At 35.2% G+C, this 19,378-nt stretch overlaps 1 protein-coding gene across 8 annotated transcripts in view; it reads left to right on the top strand.

The window, feature by feature from the left end:
- IQCM (IQ motif containing M) overlaps positions 1 to 19,378 on the top strand; it is a 649,280-nt gene that overhangs the window by 178,430 nt on the left and 451,472 nt on the right. For all 8 annotated transcript variants that reach the window (XM_078445704.2, XM_078445701.2, XM_078445702.2 and 5 more), the window contains exon 8: positions 6,130 to 6,245. In XM_078445704.2, the coding sequence (XP_078301830.2) occupies positions 6,130 to 6,245 (116 nt within the window). The remainder of the gene's footprint in view (positions 1 to 6,129; positions 6,246 to 19,378) is intronic.

The raw sequence follows: 19,378 nt of genomic DNA, 5'->3' as shown, positions 1-19,378 counted from the left end.
TAAATCTAGTCATTTGATATTCTGTACTGTCTCTTACACTCCTATTAAGTGTGAAATACATTTTAATTCTGTTGTTACAGTTTTGGTTTCCTGGTATTTCTTGCCTTTTAAAGATCACTCATTTCCATTTTTATTTATCTTGCAAATATTCTTATTGTTTAAAGTCTTAGTTTGTTTTCTCCTTATTGCTTTTGGCTTCTATTTTAGAGTTTGGCTTGTTATATAGTACAATGGAATGCCAATACTATTCTAAAATTTTCTTCTGAGTCTAATAGAATATTTTTGACTTAAACTCTTTTATAGATTTTCAGAATTGCAGACTGTATTAGTTTCCCAGGGCTGCTTCAACAATTGACTCCACAAACTTGGTAGCTTAAAAGGACACAACTGTATTCTCTTACAGTTCTAGAGGCCAGAAATCTGGGATTAATTTCATCGGACTACGTGGAGATGTTCCCCAGGACTGATTCTTTCTGCGATTCTAGGGATGAATATTTCTGTTCCTTTTCTGCTTCTGAAGGCTATTTGCACTCCTTAGCTCATGACCTCTTCTCCAAATCACTCCTGCTTCTGTCATCACATTTCCTTCTTTTCCATGGGCCTTTGTGAGTACACATATGGCCCATCATGATATCCTAGGTTATCTTCCCCTCTCAGGATTATTGATTTAATCATGCCTGCAAAGTCCCTCTTGCCATGTATTCTAACATTTGCAGGTTTCAGGGATTGGGATGTGAGTATCTTTGGGGCCATTGTTCAGTCTTCCATTGGGACCTTTCCCCTTGTGTCGCTGTCCCTTGGGCTTCAAATTCAGATTGACCTGGGTTCACACAACTGCTTACTAGCTGCCTGGACTGGGGCAAGTGACTTAATTTGTTTTCTCCTCTGTTAAACTAGGGTTCTTGTGTAGATTAGGTCAGGTAATGCGTGTAAAGTATTCAACAATCTAGGTCCTCCGTAAATGTTAACTGGCATTTCCATGATCAATATAGGCCCCAGGATGTTTACTCTGCCCTGAATAAAAAGACATAGCTCCATGCAAAGTGAGTGATTATGAACAGAGAGAACATATGGATTTTTCTCTACTCTGCTCCACGTTCACTTGAATGTGCCAATTACCTTTTCTAGTTCTATAGTTGATGAGCTGGTGTCAATGCCCCCTTCTCTGCCGAATTCTCAGTAACCCGGAGATGCCCATTTGGAACAGTTTGGTTCTACTGGGTGGGTCCTTTCATTCCTTCATTTTTCCTTCATTCTTTAGTATTACTGTTATTTTTAGCTGTTTAGCACGTTAAAATTACAATCCCCGTTATGCATTGTTGTCAAATCCTGTCAGTGCCATCCTCTGCACAGAGCTCTTTCTTTACAATAAGACTGTTTCAATTCCTGTTGGTACAGTCAGGATTACTCTCTTTTCTAGTTGTTTCCTTAGAGTTGTAGTGTCCAAGTGGATTGTGGTAGTTGAGGGTATGGAAAGGGAAGGGTTCTTCAAAAGCAGCATCCACATTGTACAGAAATGGGTTTTGTTCTTTTTTCTTTATATTTTTCTTGGGAGATAATAAGCCTTTTTTCTAACATCTTTCAGATGGGCTAGGGGTTTTATTATGTAAAGGTCACTAATTGCTTCCCTCAATTCACTTCCTCATCTTAAAGAATTTTGTTTTCTCATCTGCATATTAATGAATGGTTAGACTTAATTTCTTGTAACCTTGAGATTTTCATCTTTTTCTTTATTGTTACAGTATTTTAGTGGTACTGTAAAAGGGGCTGCCTCACAGCCAGAAGTCACAAAGCCATATTGAACCAGAAATGATTCTTTTTGAACACTTTTTTTTATCCATTATTAGCTGAAAGTATCTGTCAAACTTGTTCAAATACTTGGCAATTCAGAAACATATTATGCAACAGTGATGCCACTGTTCTGTATTATATTATATCCTAATAAGAATGAAGTTCTCATATATTTTTAAACTCACTTTAAGTTTCTCCTGTTTTTTAGTATTTGCTTTGTATGTATAAACAAGTGATCCCATCAGAACCCAAAAAAGGATCATAGGTATGTCTTATTTGCTGTCTCTCAGGATTCACTTAAATAAAAGTGTTAATTGGAACACAGAGTTATCTCTATTTCTTACATGTTTTATAATATAAGATTTGGGAGCCATGAATATTAACTGGTATTCAGTAGATACACAAAAGTTAGTCTGTTGAATCTTTATTTTTATTAAACCCTTTTGGAAACAGTTAATTTTAAATAAATGAAACAAAGTAAATAGTTTAAGCAATTTGAGAATACATATTATATGTTTTTGACTATAAATTGAAATATGATTGATTTAAATGGACATTTCAGTCATTGATTCTAAAAGTTGAACTAATGTAACAGATGGAGTTCAGCTGCCCAAGCAAGCTTCTGGGTTTGATTATTCAAGTGATTAAGATGCTATTTGTCAACTCTAGTTTACCACCCCTTTTAATTATATAGATAATCAAACTAAGAACTGCTAATTCTGTCTCCTAACTATTAATTGTTTATAATTACACGCAGATTAAAACTGCATGTGCAATTAACTCAGAGAATTAATTGATACAAGGGAATTGATAAAAGGGAAACAGAACAAGCTTGGCATAAAAAAGGCTCTAGGGACACAGGACCACTTGAACCCACTAGTGTCTTGGGCTCTATCATGTCCTGGTAAAGATACTTCACACTTTCATTTGGACTTCTTCGGCTCTGTTGGATGCAGTTGCATAGACATATTCTTTTGAACTATTATATTCTTACATTATATATCATTAGCATAGACTGTTTCTTAGTTCTTCATTCATGGTTGATGGACACAATATATTTAAAAAATTTGAACTACTGTCTTTGGGTCTTTTGCTGATAATTCAGGTGACTTGGACAAATATATCCATTTGCAACCTGGAGGAAATATTTGTCACTATGAAGATTATTACATAAGTGGTGAATGTTTCAACTAGCTTCAAATTTTCCCTTCCTTCCTTTCTCCTTCTTTCTTTCTTCATTCTCTTGGCAGTCTCACCACAGTATAGAACCTTATCAGTTTTCTGTGAGTCATTTGAGAAATTTTAGTTTCTAAAATAACTATGACAATTAGAATTTGGAACTGTCTCTCACCTTTGCAAATAATTGGCTCATTGTTAACTACATAAATTTAAGTAGAAACGGGAAATAAAATTTAAAAAAAGCACCCCCAACTGAAATATGTTTAAAAATTATTACCTTTATAAACATCAAGATGATGCTAGAAAGTGAGAGAAGATAATCTGGTGGAAAATAGTTGATCCTGAAAAAAAATAGAATTTTAAAAACCTGTTGTAAATTTTTTTCCATTCCTTCAGATATTTGTGTCAGTTGCATTGTATGGGACTTTTCACTTTTAACAGTTTTGGTGATTGGCCTTTCAATCAGTGCCAAGTAATTCCAGAGCATACATTGAACATATGCTTTGGGCACAGCATTATGTTCAGTTTTATGGGAAATGCAAAGCAAGTAAAAGACTTTTAAGTTTAGATAGGAAAATAAGATGTGCAGAAGACAACAAAATAACATGAATTAAGTGTATAATATTTTTCAAAAAGAGTCTGTATAAGTATTGAGGAAATACAAAGGCAGGAAGACATCAGTATGGGTAGTTATTTAACCAAATTTTTTATGTTCCAAGGTAGCTCCTATTCCACCAGCTTGTTAACCTGATGGAACCTTCTTGGTTCCTTTTCAAATTTTGGTATTGCATTTTCCCCAGTTTTGTTTAATATCAGAATATTTTGTTCTATCCTGCTGGCTGTTAAACTGGGATCACTGCTAAGATTTCTTATTTTTTCACCTACCAATAAGCAACCTACTCTTGCTTACTCCCCACTCCATTTCCAGCATTCAGAATCTTCATTTCTCTGTGGCAGTATCTGTGAAGAGTGTTGGCTCCGTGAGGGTTTGTGAACATTTAGTCTGATGTATGACTCTGTTCTTCAAACTACCAGTTTATAACTTTTGACTGACTTTGTGGAATAAACTGGAATTTGTTGCATGTCACCTTCCGGGCCTGGCTTCTGAGGGGGAGTCATTAGCATACATCAGTGTGTGAATGATTACCTTGAGGATTTTAGTGGAGGGTTTACTGCTTCCTGAAGTGGAAAAGTTATAGCTATATTTTCTAATGTGATACCTATAGACTGGAGAAAATAATGCATGGCCTTCTCAACTGCATGAGTCTGTTTTGTGGGTAAACCAGATAAAATATTTGAAATGCTCTGCACTGTCTTGGAAAATAATTTGTATAGCACTTAGATTCATTTTGGGTTGGGCTCTTCAATGATCAGGAAGACTCCCTTTCCCTGTGAGATCTCCCCTTTGGAGGCTAATTCTTGTTCACCAGTATTTACATAGCTACCTCAATTGCATTGCTGATGAACCAGAAGCACAGATAAATTCCAACTAAAATATTGTCTTCGTCCTGGAAGCATTTATCAGTTTAAAAAGGAGATTGAATTGAGGAGGGCACTTGTTGGGATGAGCACTGGGTGTTGTATGTAAACGATGAACCATGGGAATCTACTCCCAAAACCAAGAGCACACTGTACACATTGTATGTTAATCAATTTGACAATAAATCATATTAAAAATGAAAAGTAAAAATTATAAATATGAAAAAAATAAAGTAAATTAGACCCTAGTTAAAATTAAAAAGGAGATTGGAAAGAGATGCCCAATTATCTAAAACATGTGAAGACACTTATGGTGCAAGTTCATTAAGGGAAGTAGGTGGTCCAGAGATAGTGTTAGTGAGTTGAGGAATGCTTTAAATTACTCAAGAAAGCGTCATAAGAAATGTGGGGACTTACACGTCTCTAATAACTCTTATTCTACCCTCTTAAGTCCCCCTGGGTTTATAAAAATCCCCAGTTAAAGTTTAATGTGTATGGCCTTTTCTTTGCTGTCCTCTTCCCAGATACTAATATGTTCAGGTTCCCTATAATCTTTCCATTGTTGGCATCTGCTTCCACTAAAGGATTTTATTTATTCATATTGAGTTGTGATTGAAATACGATTTATTATGTTGCCTCTTCTAGACACTTTGCCTTTTTGATAAGAGGACAAAGATTCTTTTTGACTGAAGTGGAAGAAATTATATACATATAAAATTAGAATGGGGTAGATTACATGCATGTTATTGATTGGAATGTCTCTGAGATAACATTACATTTTTTTTTTATTATTTTATGTTACTATCTGCCTCCCTATAGGACACTTAGCTTATGATCCTATAAATAAGTTGAAGCAATGAAATGAGAGAATTTATTATGTCTGAGTTTTCTCTAAATTTATGTGAAATTAAGCAGTCCATAGATGTCTCTATTAAATCAAAAGTTTCAGGAAAGAATATATGTATATAAATAAGTATTAGAAAGAAAATTGGAAATGTATAAACAGTTTGATTCATTTTGGATGGCAGGATTGAACTGAATTTTTCTCTTTTAAATGATTAATGTTTCTGAGAAATAGACAAATAAATCTTAAATCTCCTCATCTTTAAAAAAAATTTGTCTGCAGAAATCCCATGCAACAACTGCCATGAGACAGAAGAAATATGTGGGCATATGTTGGCTAAGCTTTTGCTCTTTCAACTTATTTGTCTAGAGCACTTTTAATAATTTCACTTACTTTGCCATGTCAAAATGTGTACCCTCATCATAATTCTGAATTTTCTTTTAAAGTACTGACGTAGCAGGGAGAGGAGTTTTCCCTTTGTTTTTGTAAGTGCTATTCACAAATATGATTTTGCTTTAAGCCTCCTTTAAAAAAAGAAGTCAGTGCTCTTGAACAGAAGAGACTCAAAGGAATGAACCTGGTCTTCTGATGGGCACACCGTACCCAATAAAAACACAAGAACTTTACTGTGTGATGGAACCAATTAATTGAAGCCTCTCTCTGTGTGGTGCTCATGCTTCTGCATCTCTCTGATTAGATGACAAGATGCGATTTTAATATAGAATAACAGGGCCGTAAAGATGATCTATTTTCCTCTTTGTAACATTAAGCAGTATGGTCTGTGTGTACTTTTCTTGGATAAATATTGTTTTAACTTGCATTGATATTTCTAACAGATAAAACATTCTACGATTGGAGAGGAATTATGTCAACAAAGCCTTCCCGTTTGACTCCTGACTCCAGCTGGCCTAGTTTGTGTGGGCCATCATCAATGTTTCGGGATTACCATTCTGTGAGTGTTTGTGAAACTGGATATAGAGTTGCGTTACCATTCTTCTGGCAGCTTATTGGGTTAATTTTGATAAAATATGTGAGATTGTGCTATGGACCTATTTCATTCCCAAATGATTCTCCACTGAAATTCTTTGTCCTGAAACAGCGCTTTACTTCTGTTATCATATCTTGTGCAAAATTTGCATCTAGTGGATCACCTTAACTCCTAAATATGTGTATTAATTTTTATTTGAAGAGTACTGATAGCCAAAGCGATCATCACAATGATTTGCCCCAAATGTGATAGTAACTATTTTTGTAATGGTACCTAGACTATCAAGTAAATATAATGGAGGCCAGTGGGGCATGAAGATAGCTGTTAGGAGTGTCACAGAGGACTAAAAAATCCAAGGACAATTTCACAACCACACATTGATGGTTTTCTGAATGAGGACTCTCTAAACTGAAACATGGGAATCTGGGACTTGAAAATGGAATCTGGACTTCACTTTGAGTTCATCTATTTATCAGGCAAGGTCCTAAGATGTTTCTATATCAATAGTAGAGGAAACTCATGTGATTCTGAAATCTTTAGCAACAATTTCTATTTTATAATGTCGTGTCTCACAGTACACATATATATATATATATATATATGTTTGGGTTTCTTACATCTTCTCCGTGTTCGGTTCTGTATGTGAATGTGTCTGTCTCATCCTTTCACTGACTTTTTCTCTCTTTTTGTATCACTAACTATTTTTCTTCTTGACTTGTCATTTGTATTAGTGTGTTTGGCAATCATAACAAAATACCAGAGACCGGGTGGCTTAACCAACAGAAATTTATTTCTCAAAGTCCTGAAGTTTGGAAATCCAAGATCAAGGTGCCAGCAGGTCTGTTTTCTCCTGAGGCCATTCTCTCCTTGGCTTGCAGGCAGCTGTGTCCTCACATGGCCTTTCCTGTATGTGTCCCTGGTGTCTGTCTCTTCTTAAGAGATCACTAATCATATTGGATTAGGGCCCTACCCTTATGACCTCATTTAACCTAATGACTTCATTAAAGGCCCTATCTCCAAATACAGTAACATTAGAGGTGAGGAATTCAACATACGCATTTTGAGGTGACCTAATTCAGTCCATAACACCATTAGACAACTGAAATATATTGAAAAATTATTTTTCCTGTTTAGTGAATATATAGATTACTTAAGATTAAAAAAAACAAAGGTTGTATTTTTATATTTTTCCCAGAGACCAGAACTTTTTGAATCATGTCATATATAACTTATATTACTAAATTTGTGAATAAATTTACTAAAACTAAACACTGTTTTAGACAAGGACATTATATGAATATTATTAAGGAAAATAATATGATGTCTTTAACAAAACCAATACCCATAGAAGGCTGTTATTATTATCTCCCAGTAAAGGTAAAAAAAATGAATTGCTTCTTCTAAGCTTTCCAGATCCAGCTCTACCCTGTTTTACACTAACAATTTAAAGACTGCTCCTAGCTGTGTGACAAACCACATTTAAATATATTTCTTTGGGGGAATATATCTGGCAAGGGTAGACTTGATTGTGGAGAGCAAATGCAAGACAGGGTATATTTATTCATTGTTGAGTGGGGGAATTAGGAACACAAAAGGCTATTACCCATAGCTTTGACATAAAAGATAGTGCTTTGGGGACGTGCACATGGCTAAAGAGTTTGGGGTAGACTGGAGTGGAGACTGGGTGAGCATGAAAAGGCCTTTTGTATCAGTCCAGTTAAAGGCTTGTCTCTTATCCTTGAAAACCAACAGTACTGGGGATGGGTATGTGTGAATGGATAAGGAGCAGGATTCAGACCTTCAAATTTCTTTCCTGCAGCTTACTTGATTTTCAGTTTCTACTACTGAAAGTCTAAATGGCCTTTTTTTTTTTTAAGTAAGAATTGCTCTTTTGTTTATCCTTCAAAATAATCACAATCCTAGAAGGGATCAAAAATCATGTTCTAAGTAATCTTTTTTTCCCCAATTTTTATTGTGGTAAAATATACTTAACATAAAATTTACATCTTGGCCATTTTTAAGTGTATCATTTGGTGGCATTAATTACACCCACATTGCTGTGTAACCATTACCACCATCCATCTCCAGAACTTTTTCATCTTTCCAAACTGAAACTCTGTACCCTTTAAACATTAATTCTCTCTCCCTTCCCTCATCTCCTGGCAACAAGCATTCTACTTTCTGTCTCTATGGTTTTGATTTTTTTTGTGTGTGTGTGTGACTGGCTCATTTCACTTGGCATAATGTGTTCAAGGTTCATTCATGTTGTAACATATGTCAGAATTTCCTTAATTTTTAAAAAGACTGAATAATATTCTGTTGTACAGGTTTCCCCACTATCCCAAAGTAGAACATTCCTATGAAAATTTTGTAAGCTGAAATCACGTAAAGTGAAGAAATAATTACCATTGATTTATATGGAAAAAATTTCAAGTGTTCCCAGATCCCAAAAATAACTTCTCCTAGGCCTTTCTGATATCTTAGCTAATGGATGAACAAAATGCTTTAAGATAAAGCACAGATGCTCACAAGACACAGTTCAAAGGTGTGGTAGCTTGATGATGAGGTGCTGAGTGGAGTTTCCAGGGAAGGAGCTAGGTGAGGCCACTCTCACTGGTTGGGTTGTGTGCTACCTTTATAATGGCTTGCTGCAAAACAAATGTTGAATGCTATTTTCACTTTTCACCTTTTTTGTTAGATAAAAGCAAAAATCTTCTTTGGATTTCTTTGAGTTAGCAAAAGTAGGTACTAATATAGGTCTTTCCTAAAAGTGAAGTGGCAGAATGTGAACTTTCAAAAAGCGGGGGATACTTGTACCATATTTTGTTTATCCACTCATTTGTTGATGGACACTTGAATTGCTCTTACCATTTTGGATATTTTGGATAATGCTTCTTTGAATATGGGTGTATAAATATTGTTTGAGTCCTTGCTTTCACTTCTCTTGGTATATACCCAGAAGTAGAATTGCTGGACTATATTGTATTCCTATGTTTAATATTTTAAGGAATCATCATATTGTTTTCCATGGTGGCTGCACCATTTTACATTCCCAGTAGCAATGCACAAATATTCCAATGTCTCCATATCCTCATCAGCACTTATGACATTATCCATTTTCTTGATAGCAGCCTTACTAATGGGTGGGAAACGGTACCTAATCTTGATATGAGTTTTTTTCAGTCAGACCAAAAAGTAAGTAGGAAAAAAAGAGTGTAGAAACCTGCACTGGTAAAAGTAGGCACAGGGCATAGAAAACCCTGTCTTTGATTTTGTAGGAGGAGAGAAAAATTTTGCACATTCTGCTTTCAAAACGCTCTCTACAGCATAGCTACCCTTATCAAAATTTTAATTCACTCAGGTAAGAAAGTCACTGTGGATATGCTTTCTTTAACCTAAAAAACAAAACAAAACAAAACAAAACAACACTATCCCTTTTAAGCCTGAAGTTTTTGTTTTCTTTATAAAATCTTTTGAATCCTTATATGTTATCAGTTCTTTAAAATTTCATTTAAATTCTAGTTAGTTAACATATAGTGTAACATTAGTTTCAGGAGTAGAATTTAGTGATTCATCATTTACATATAACACCCAGTGCTCATCACAATACCCTCCATAATACCCGTCACCATCTAGCCCATCCCCCATCCACCTCCCTTTGTCAACCTTTAGTTTGTTCTCTATCGTTGAAAGTCTTTTATAGTTTGTTTCTCTCTTTCTATCTTTTTCCTCCATTTCCATATCTTCATCTGTCTTATTTCTTAAGTTCCACACACAAGTGAAATCATATGGTATTTGTCTTTCTCTGACTGACTTATTTTGCTTAACATAATACACTCTAGCCCATCCACATCATTGCAAATGGCAAGATTTCATTATTTTTGATGGCTGAGTAATATTCCATATATATATGACATATATTATTATATATATACTATATATAATATATAATACACACACACACACACACACACATGCATGCACACCACCTCTTCTTTATCCATACATCAGTAGATGACATTTGGGCTCTTTCCACAGTTTGGCTCTTGTTGTTAGTGCTTCTATAAACATTGTGGTGCATGTGCCCCTTTGAATCAGCATTTTTGTATCCTTTGGATAAATATTTAATAGTGCAATGGCTGGATCATAGAGTAGTTCTATTTTCAACTTTTTGAGGAACCTCCATGCTCTTTTGCAGAATGGCTGCACCAGTTTGCATTCCCACCAACAGTGTAAGAGGGTTCCCCTTTCTCCACATCCTCACCATATGTTTTCAGTTCCAATTAAATAATAATTTAATAATGTTTAATGTCTTTAGTTTTAATGTTTCATTTCTGAAATTTCAGCCTTACTATATTAGAATTATATTATTAGAATTTCTAGTTACTTTAAGCAATGTCCTATGGGCCCATAAAATGTCTTTATATGAAGTTAAAGAAACTGCATCCTGAAGAAAAGGTTACTGATGGTATTTTTTATGATTTTTTGAAATACTGAGGATTTTTAAAAATTTGTTTATGCTTTTTGAAGTACTGAGATATTTATAGCCGTAATTGTCTTGAAAGATAATATTTATTCATGGTAAGTGAATACTGAAAATGTAATCTTTTGTATAACATAACAATGTAATATTACATGGCAATAATACAATCTCCAACTTTCTCACCACAGTTTCATTTTATAATTCTTCTTTAAAAGTTTTGCTAACATTTATAATCATGTATGAAGCAATCTTGAAACCACAACCTGGAGGACTGTAGTTACAGTTATAGAAAACAACCTTGGTATTTATCAAAATTCTGGGATGGAAAAATTAATGTATTTATCAACAGTGTTCTTAAAAATAGCTAGGATAAAAACAAATATTGACAGAAATTTGTGTAAGTAGTTAATTTCTAGCTAAAATTGGGAAACAGAGGAGAAAGTGCAATAACTTTTATTCATTAGTTGTTAGTAAGGCAAACCTCTCCTCAGAGGGTGGTTATTAACTATGTTGCAGTGCCCCTTCTGAGGGGAAATATGTCGTTTGGTGATATCTACCAGTGAGGATGGAGTTCCAAGCCAGGGAATGCCAAGCGTGTGCACATGCATCCAGGATGGGATGGTGATGAGGTTCAAGGCAGTAGAATGGAGGGAAAAGAGTGGTTGTAGTTGTCTGACATGGGAGAGTAGGGGCATTTCAGGAATTGAAAGAAGTTCATTGCAGTAAAAGTGCAGCACATTCTTTCTAAGGGGCAAGTGGCAAGAAATGAAACTGAAGAGATAAGCAAATCCCTATTATCATGAAGTGTCTTTGTAGGAAGACTGTCAGTCACGTTATCTTCTTAACCCTGATTGCAAGGAATTTGCCTAACCTTGACACTTGGACATAAGGGATTATAAAAAAAAAGTAGAATTCAGTTTAATAATTGGTTGCATTATAAATTGTTTTGTTTCAGAGAACAAACTGTGAGTCAGTCCTCTGGGCATTTGGCTTCGTTGTCCTCTGCACTATCCCCTATCCCCCCTTCCCTAGGGGAACACATCCTACATAAGAGATAAGAAAACAATTCATTGGTCATATTTTTAAACATACTTATATCTTCATCTTGTCGACAAAATTCACTGGATTTTATAGAAACATTTTTTAGAAATGAAAAGAAATTTCAAATATAACATTATCATTCTCCACATTAATTTAATTTTGTTTTTTAATTTTAATTTTTTAATTTTACTCCAGTAGAGTTAACATAGTGTTATATTAGTTTTATGTGTGCAATATAGTGATTCAACAATTCTGTGTATCATTATTTGGTGCCCATGATAAGTGTACTCTAATCCCCGTCACCTACTTCACCCATCCCCCCACCTCCCCTGTGATATGCTTGATTTTAAACTAGTACCCTCAGTTAAAGTTATTATTTTTGTAATGTTCATTTATTTATTTTTGAGGAGGGAGGGGGAGAGAGAGAGAGAGAATTCTAAGAAGGCTCTAAGAGGGGTTGAGCTCATAAATGGTGAGATCATGACCTGAGCTGAAACCAAGAGTCACACACCTAGCTAACTGAGCCACCAGGTGCCCCTAAAGTTATTTTTTTTTCAACAGGAACATATTTTACTTGAAGCATACTTCAGAATATATGGTTCTAAAAGATACATATAAAATATTCCATCCAAGAAAAATAGAATATGCATTTTCTTCAGTTACACACAGAAAAATCCCCTGGTTAAATCACATATATAAGGACATAACAAATATTACAAATGTAAGAATACTGAAATCATACCAAGTGTATTTTCCAACCACAGTGGTACAAAACTAAAGATCAACAATAAAAGAAAGCCAGGAAATCTACAATGTAAATATTAAATATTTAATATGTAAATATTTAACAACACACTACTGTACAACTAATAAGCAAAATAAGAAATCAAATGGCCAATTAAAGCAAGTCTCAAAACAAAAGAAAAACACAATATTACAAAACCTATGTGATGCAGCAACATCAGATGTTAGAATGAATTGTATGATATAAATGCTTGGATTAAGAAAAAAAGTTCAAGTAACCAACCTAACATTATATCACAAGGAACCAGAAAAAGAAAAAACTTAGCTAAAATTTAGTAGCGGAAGAAAATAACAAAGAAAAATCATAAATAAATAAAATAAGGACCAGAATAAACAATAATATAACACTGAAAGTAATGACCAGTTTTTCCAAGAAAATAAACAAAATTGGCAATGCTTTAACTACATAAACTAAGAAAAAAAGAGAAGACTCAAAAACCAAAATGAGAAATGGAAAACAATACAACAGATAACCCCAGAAATACATAGTGTGATAACAGATTACTATAAACAATCACATACTAGCAAATCAGATAACTTAGACAAAAATCAGATATTTCCTAAAAATTCACAAGCTACCATGATGTAATCATGAATCTTGAATCCGAGAAATAAGAAATCTTCTTAGACCAATAACAAGACTGAAAATTGAGTTAGGAATCAAAAATCTCGCAGCACAGAAAAGCCCAAGACCACATGGTTTTACTGGTGAATTCTACCAAACATTTAAAAATATAATTAATGGCAATCTTTGCCAACATCTTATAAATAATGGAATAGAGGGAACACATTCAAAATTGTTCTATGAGGCCAGTGCTACCCTGATCCCAAAGCAGGAGAAAAAAAATACAAGAACAAAAAGTCAAGTTCATCCAATATAAGTATTGCTACTCTGGTTTTCTTTTGACATCCATTTGTATGTTAAATGTTTCTCCAGTCTCTCACTTTCAATATGCATGTGTCTTTAGGTCTAAAATGAGTATCTTGTAGGCAGTATATAGATGGGTCTTTTTTTTTTTTTAATCTGTTCTGACACCCTGTTCTGACACCCTGTGTATTTTGATTGGAGCACTTAGTCCATTTACATTCAGAGAAATTATTGATAGATATGTATTTGTTTCCTTTTTATTACTTGACTTGTCATTGTTTTTGGAGATTCTCTCTGGTTCTTTCCTGTCTTTGTCACTTTTGGTCCCTCCTTTGCACTCAGAGTCCCCTCTAATATTTCTTACATGGCTGGTGTAGTGATCACAAACTTCTTTAGTTTTTGTTTGTCTGGGAAACTCTATCTCTCCTTCTATTCTGAATGATAGATAGCCTTGCTGGGTAGAGTATTCTTGGCTGCAGATTTTTCCCATTCAGCACTTTGAAAATATTATGCCACTCCCTTCTGGCTTGCCAACTTTTTGTTGAAAAATCTCCCGCTAGCCTTATGGATTTATAAGTTAAGGACTTCTTTTGTCTTGCTGCTATTAAGATTTTTTCTTTACCACTATATTTTTCAAATTTAATTACAATATGTCTTGATGTTGGCCTGCTTTTGTTGATTTTGATTGGGAGTTCTCTGTGCCTCCTGGAGGTGGATGTCTGATTCCTTTCCCAGATTAGAGAAGTTCTCTTCTATTATATCTTGAAGTAAATTTTCTGCCTTCTTTCCTCTTCTTTGGAACTCCTTTGAAAGTTATTATGTTGGATAGAGTCACTGAATTCCCTAAGCCTATCCTTGTGTTGCATAATTCTTTTTCTCTTTTGTTCAGCTTAATTATTTCCCATTATTTTGTCTTCTAGGTCATAAATTTGTTTCTCTGTCTCTTCCCGCCAGTTCATTACATCAAGCCTGCTTCCAATTTCATTTATTGTATTCTTCATCTCTGATTGATTCTTTTTTAACTTTTTAATCTCTGTGGTAAGGGTCTCACTGATGTTTTCTATTATTTTCTCAAGTCCAGTGAGTATCCTTATGATTGTTCTTTAAATTCCCCATCAGACATATTACTTATATCTGTTTCACTTAGAGCTCTGGCCATGGCCTTATCTTGTTCTTTCATTTGGGATAAATTCCTCCTTTTTGGCATGTTGTCTAAATCTCTGCCTTCTTCTCTGTTTTAGAACAGCCAGCTATGACTCCTGCCTGTGAAAGTAATGGCTTTACTTTATGAAGAAGAGGTCATATAGTGCTCAGGGTCTGGCACTTCAGGGAGTATCTCAAGTGTGTGCTGTGCCTACTGTACTGGCTGTTGTGTTCTGGCTACTCTATCCTTCAGGTTAGCTGTCTGCAGAGGTGCTCCTTGCCTGCTGTGGGAAGTGTTTGGTCTCTGGCCTGAATGTGACAAGCTTTAACTAGGTATGCTTGTGAAATGAGGCCTGACACCAGCTCCACCAGAACTGAGGCCCTGTAGAACTCTTTGGTCAGAAGATGTGGTGTGGTCAGGGCCTGTTCTGGTCTTCTGGGGGAGGGGCCTATCACACAGGGGCTGAGGCAAGCTTGACTGAGAAGGGTAGTCCTACCTTAGCGCTAGGGGTTGGGCCTTGATGTAAGCAAGTTAGGCAGCTAATGTTCATGCTGAGCTGATTCCCTCAAGTGGTTCTGTTTATGCTGAGAGGTAGGGGAAGTACATGGCCCCAGCTGGCTCCTTTGTTCTTGGAGAGGCATCTCCTTGAATGCTGCCTCTCAGGGAAGGGCTCCTAGAAGAGTGAATAATCTCTCTTCTGTGTGCCCCAGTTGGTTTTCAGATCACTGTTTCCATGATATCTGCCCCAGGTTGTTTGCTTGCCTTCTCTCCAGGAATAGTGCAGTGCCCTCCAGGCTCTATCCCAGCCACTGGGGTCTGCTGACCTTTAAAACTCCAGCCGTTAAGCCCTGCTGGTTGCAAGAACTCACAAAATTCAGCCCCTCTTGTGTTCCAAACCAATGGCCTTGAGAAACATTTCCCTTGTGCATTCCCCTGTATGTTCCTCTCTTTCACCCTTCTTTGTGACCACGACTCCCTCCCCACCACAGCAGCCACAAACCTTTTCTCCCTACCTTCTTTGATGTGGCCTCTTATCTTCCTTTAGTTGTGTAGTTTGTTCTGTTAAGACTTCAGGCCAATTTTTGGGGTATTTAGGATGATTTGATAGTTATCTAGTTGTGTTCCGGGGACCCAAGATGAGCCTAGGGTCCTCCTACTCCACACCAGGTTTTTAAGGTGGTACTGCTTTTACTCCATATCAGGTTCATTTTGACCATAGAACGAATTGACTATATTTTAACGTGAACTTTCTGATTAGTTTTCTCTGGAGAATTTTCTTGAGCAATTTTAGTAAAGAAACTTTTAAGAATCTAAAGAGATATTTTTTTTAACGTGGAAATTTAGATGTCTTTTTGTAATTCTTTACCAAATTGTACTCTCAGAAGATTGTGGGCATTCACTTGAAGGAGTTTATTACATAATAAAAAATAGTTAATTAAGTTTTAATATGTAAAGCATCTTTACTTATTGTCTTTTCCCCCACTCCAATTTCTTCTCTCTGAGCCTTTCCTTCCCTTCTCCAAAACAATTGAGGAGGTGTTTTAATTATTTTCATGCTCATGGTTTTCCCCCTTGGTGGGCTACATTTGACTCAAAAAAAAAAAAAAAAGTCATCTGATTTGATTTTGATATTTGTAAGAATTAGCACAAATAATCACAACTACTAAATTAAAATTTTCTATTTGTTCAAATGATTTCCTAAATATTTATTGTCATTTTTGGGTAGAAATAAAGTTACTCTTTGAAAATCCTGCAGTAGGCTTAGGATTAATTTAGGCATTGAGTTAACAGCTAACTGACCGTGATTTTTTGACATTTTGAATAACATTCCAGTAGTTGCTCTTATCTGTGTACTTTTTTATTCATTTGTTTTTGTCGTATTACAAGGAGTAGTGATGCCTAATGTATGTTATCTTTAGGCTTCACATTTTAATTTTGAAATGCATATTTTTTTCTGTGGAAATAGTAAGTTTTTAACCTTCTTAAAATAAAAGCTTTATTGAGATATAACTCAGAGACTTCAATGTATACAATTCAGTGTTTTGTAGTATGTTCACAAAGTTATATAACCATAACACTACGTACTTCAGAACATTTTCATCAGCCCCCCGCCCCGCCCCAAAAACCAATACCCATTGGCATTCTTCCATTTATTCATCCTCTTGGTCCCTGACAATTATTAATCTATAAAGGTTTTAATCTTTATGATAGAATGAAGTAGATATTTACTTTGATATATATGTATATAGGTGGACATTTTAAATTTACACAGTTGCAGTTAAAAGCTTACATTTCAATAGTTACGGTGCTTTGCAGTGGTATTATCTTGGCCTGAAGTATGTTTTTACAACCATCATTTATTTTATTTTATTGAATCTTTCCTTTTAGATAAAAATTCCTACTGTTGTCCTAGTTAAGATAACTTATTGGGAAAAATAATGGAGGTATGCATTATTCCTTTAGCAATTAATAGGTCAAGAGGAGTAGTTGCAATAAATTGGTCGAAACTTCCATTCAATTATTTTCACAAATTATTAAAAGAAAGTACTCTTGTTGAGTGCAAGCTTTGGATTGCAATGTTACTTAGATTTCCAGTATACTACCACTTAAACCGCGTCACAATCTGACCCAGACTAAACAATTTTCAAAAGTGGAGGGTTAGGAAAATAATCAGATAATTTTAAGTTTGTATTTTTGGATCACTTTAATTTTATGGAGAAAAATATTTATCTATACTTCTCATTTATTATTAAATTGGATTCTTACTTCTGGAAACCATTTCACAATCTTTATTGTGGAAGCCAAAAGATTGAACCAATATTTCAATTATATTGATCCTTTATTTTGAGATATTCCCATGCAGGAAAGATATTTGAGGGACAGTAGACCCATGTGTGTTAGTGTTAGTGCCCATATTAGTTCTAGTTTTATGGTTTCCAGTCAATGTATGCATTCTTTTTTAAGCTGCAGCGTGATTGTTACCAAAACCTGGATGAAAGAATGAAAGTTGAGTGCAGAGAGCATTTGGGAAGATATTAGGTTATGGGAATGAACAGACTGTGCCTGCCCTGGGGAATCCTCCCCCCCGCCTCCAATCTGCTGGGAAGCTAGGTACGCTTGTTCTGTTGTAAAAGGAACATTAACTAAATTTCTTAAAAAGTAATGAAAGAGAACAAACTGTAAAAAGGCAGCCAAAAAAGGCAAACATCTGTTACTGAACATGTCTCACTTGACTTCTTTTTAATGTTCTTAGGAATAAATTTATGAACTAGGGAAAGTTCAACACTAATTAGCTTGTTTTCATCAAACAAAAGGCACCAGACATGGATGTTGAATATGAATGAAAACTTCAATAGTAATAGTAAGTAGACGTAGAAAGTGAGAGTAGACATACAAATTGCTAGCTAGTATCCAGGATTTGGATATTGCCACGGCTGTTAATATTGCATTGAGTTAGCATGCTGTAATTTCCTTTTTTAAATGATCAGAAAAAAAAAATGTTTAGAAAAGTCAAGTGTATTTATTAAACAGTAGATAGTTTTGGTGCAAAGTTTTCTCTTCAGGCTTCAGCTAGTGAGGTGGAATGATTTGGAATAACAAATACAGAGCTACTCAAAGACACAGTTGTGTAGCACACACAGCAACAGTAGTTAATAGTTGTACCCTGTAGTGGTTGTACAGATCCATAATCCTTTTTCAAAACTCTTGGGGCCAGATATACTGAGGAACTCAGAAAATTTCAAACTTTAGAGAGGAAAGAAGATAAATAGATCTGCGATGAATCCGGTATTCAAAACATATTAATGTTTTGCAGTAAAGCATATAAATGTTCTCATTAAGTGGGTGAGAGAGACCACTATATAGGTCTTTTAAGTTGGTTCACATCAGGTTTTGCCACCAAAGATCTAGTGGGTTAAGTTTTCTTCCATGTGAGTAACATGTGAGTTACACAAAATGTGTTGGTTTTCAAAGCTTTTTGGATTTCTGAGTCTCATCATAGACCTCTAGTAGTAGTAGATGAAGGTAGACAGGGAAGAGAAAGAGATGAGGGCAGACATATACACACACTTACATGAAAACACACGCATATTATTAAGGAAAATCGCATGATCATATAGTCATTGTTCTTGATTCTTGGTCCAAGATATCCTGGAATGCCCATGTTTGTATGATTCCTCTTGGCAGAATTAGGCAGATATGATTACCTCTTACTGATAGATGCATCTTCCTGTGAGAGTCCTCTGCTGTGCTCCACCAAAAGAGGACCACTGCCTTTATATTCATCATACGAGGTACTCTGACCTGACAGTGTACTGTGTATCTCTTTATTGGTTTATTCCTGGCCTTTTTCTCTAAAATGTAGGCCCCACAGGGGTGAGGACTTTTAAGATCACTGAGGCAGCCCTGGTGCTTAGAGTAGTATAATGTCATAAATTAGACCTTGGAAAATATTTGCTCAAAATGAATAATAGGTTGTTTGAAATTTTCTCTAAAAGGAACACAAAAGAGACCCAAGTTCCCTAGGCGGTGAAAAATACAGCCATAATAATATTATTAGGAGGAGGGAAAAGAAAAAAAAAACTATTTAAAGTTGTTTCATCAATCTTGCTGTAATTATTATTATTTTTTTCTGTATTGACCAAAAGGAGTTGAACAATCATTGATTCTTTGTTCTGAAATAGACTTTCCCTCCATTTCTCTTCTCTGGAATCAGTGGCTATTCTCATTTTGTCAGGCAGTTCTCTTGTTGGTTTCTC

The sequence above is a fragment of the Panthera onca genome, chromosome B1 (genome assembly GCF_046562875.1).
Source record: "Panthera onca isolate mPanOnc1 chromosome B1, mPanOnc1 haplotype 2, whole genome shotgun sequence".
In the NCBI taxonomy this organism is placed as follows: domain Eukaryota; kingdom Metazoa; phylum Chordata; class Mammalia; order Carnivora; family Felidae; genus Panthera; species Panthera onca.
The sequence above is the reverse complement of the archived record's forward strand: the minus strand, read 5'-3'. Positions and strand labels throughout refer to the sequence as shown.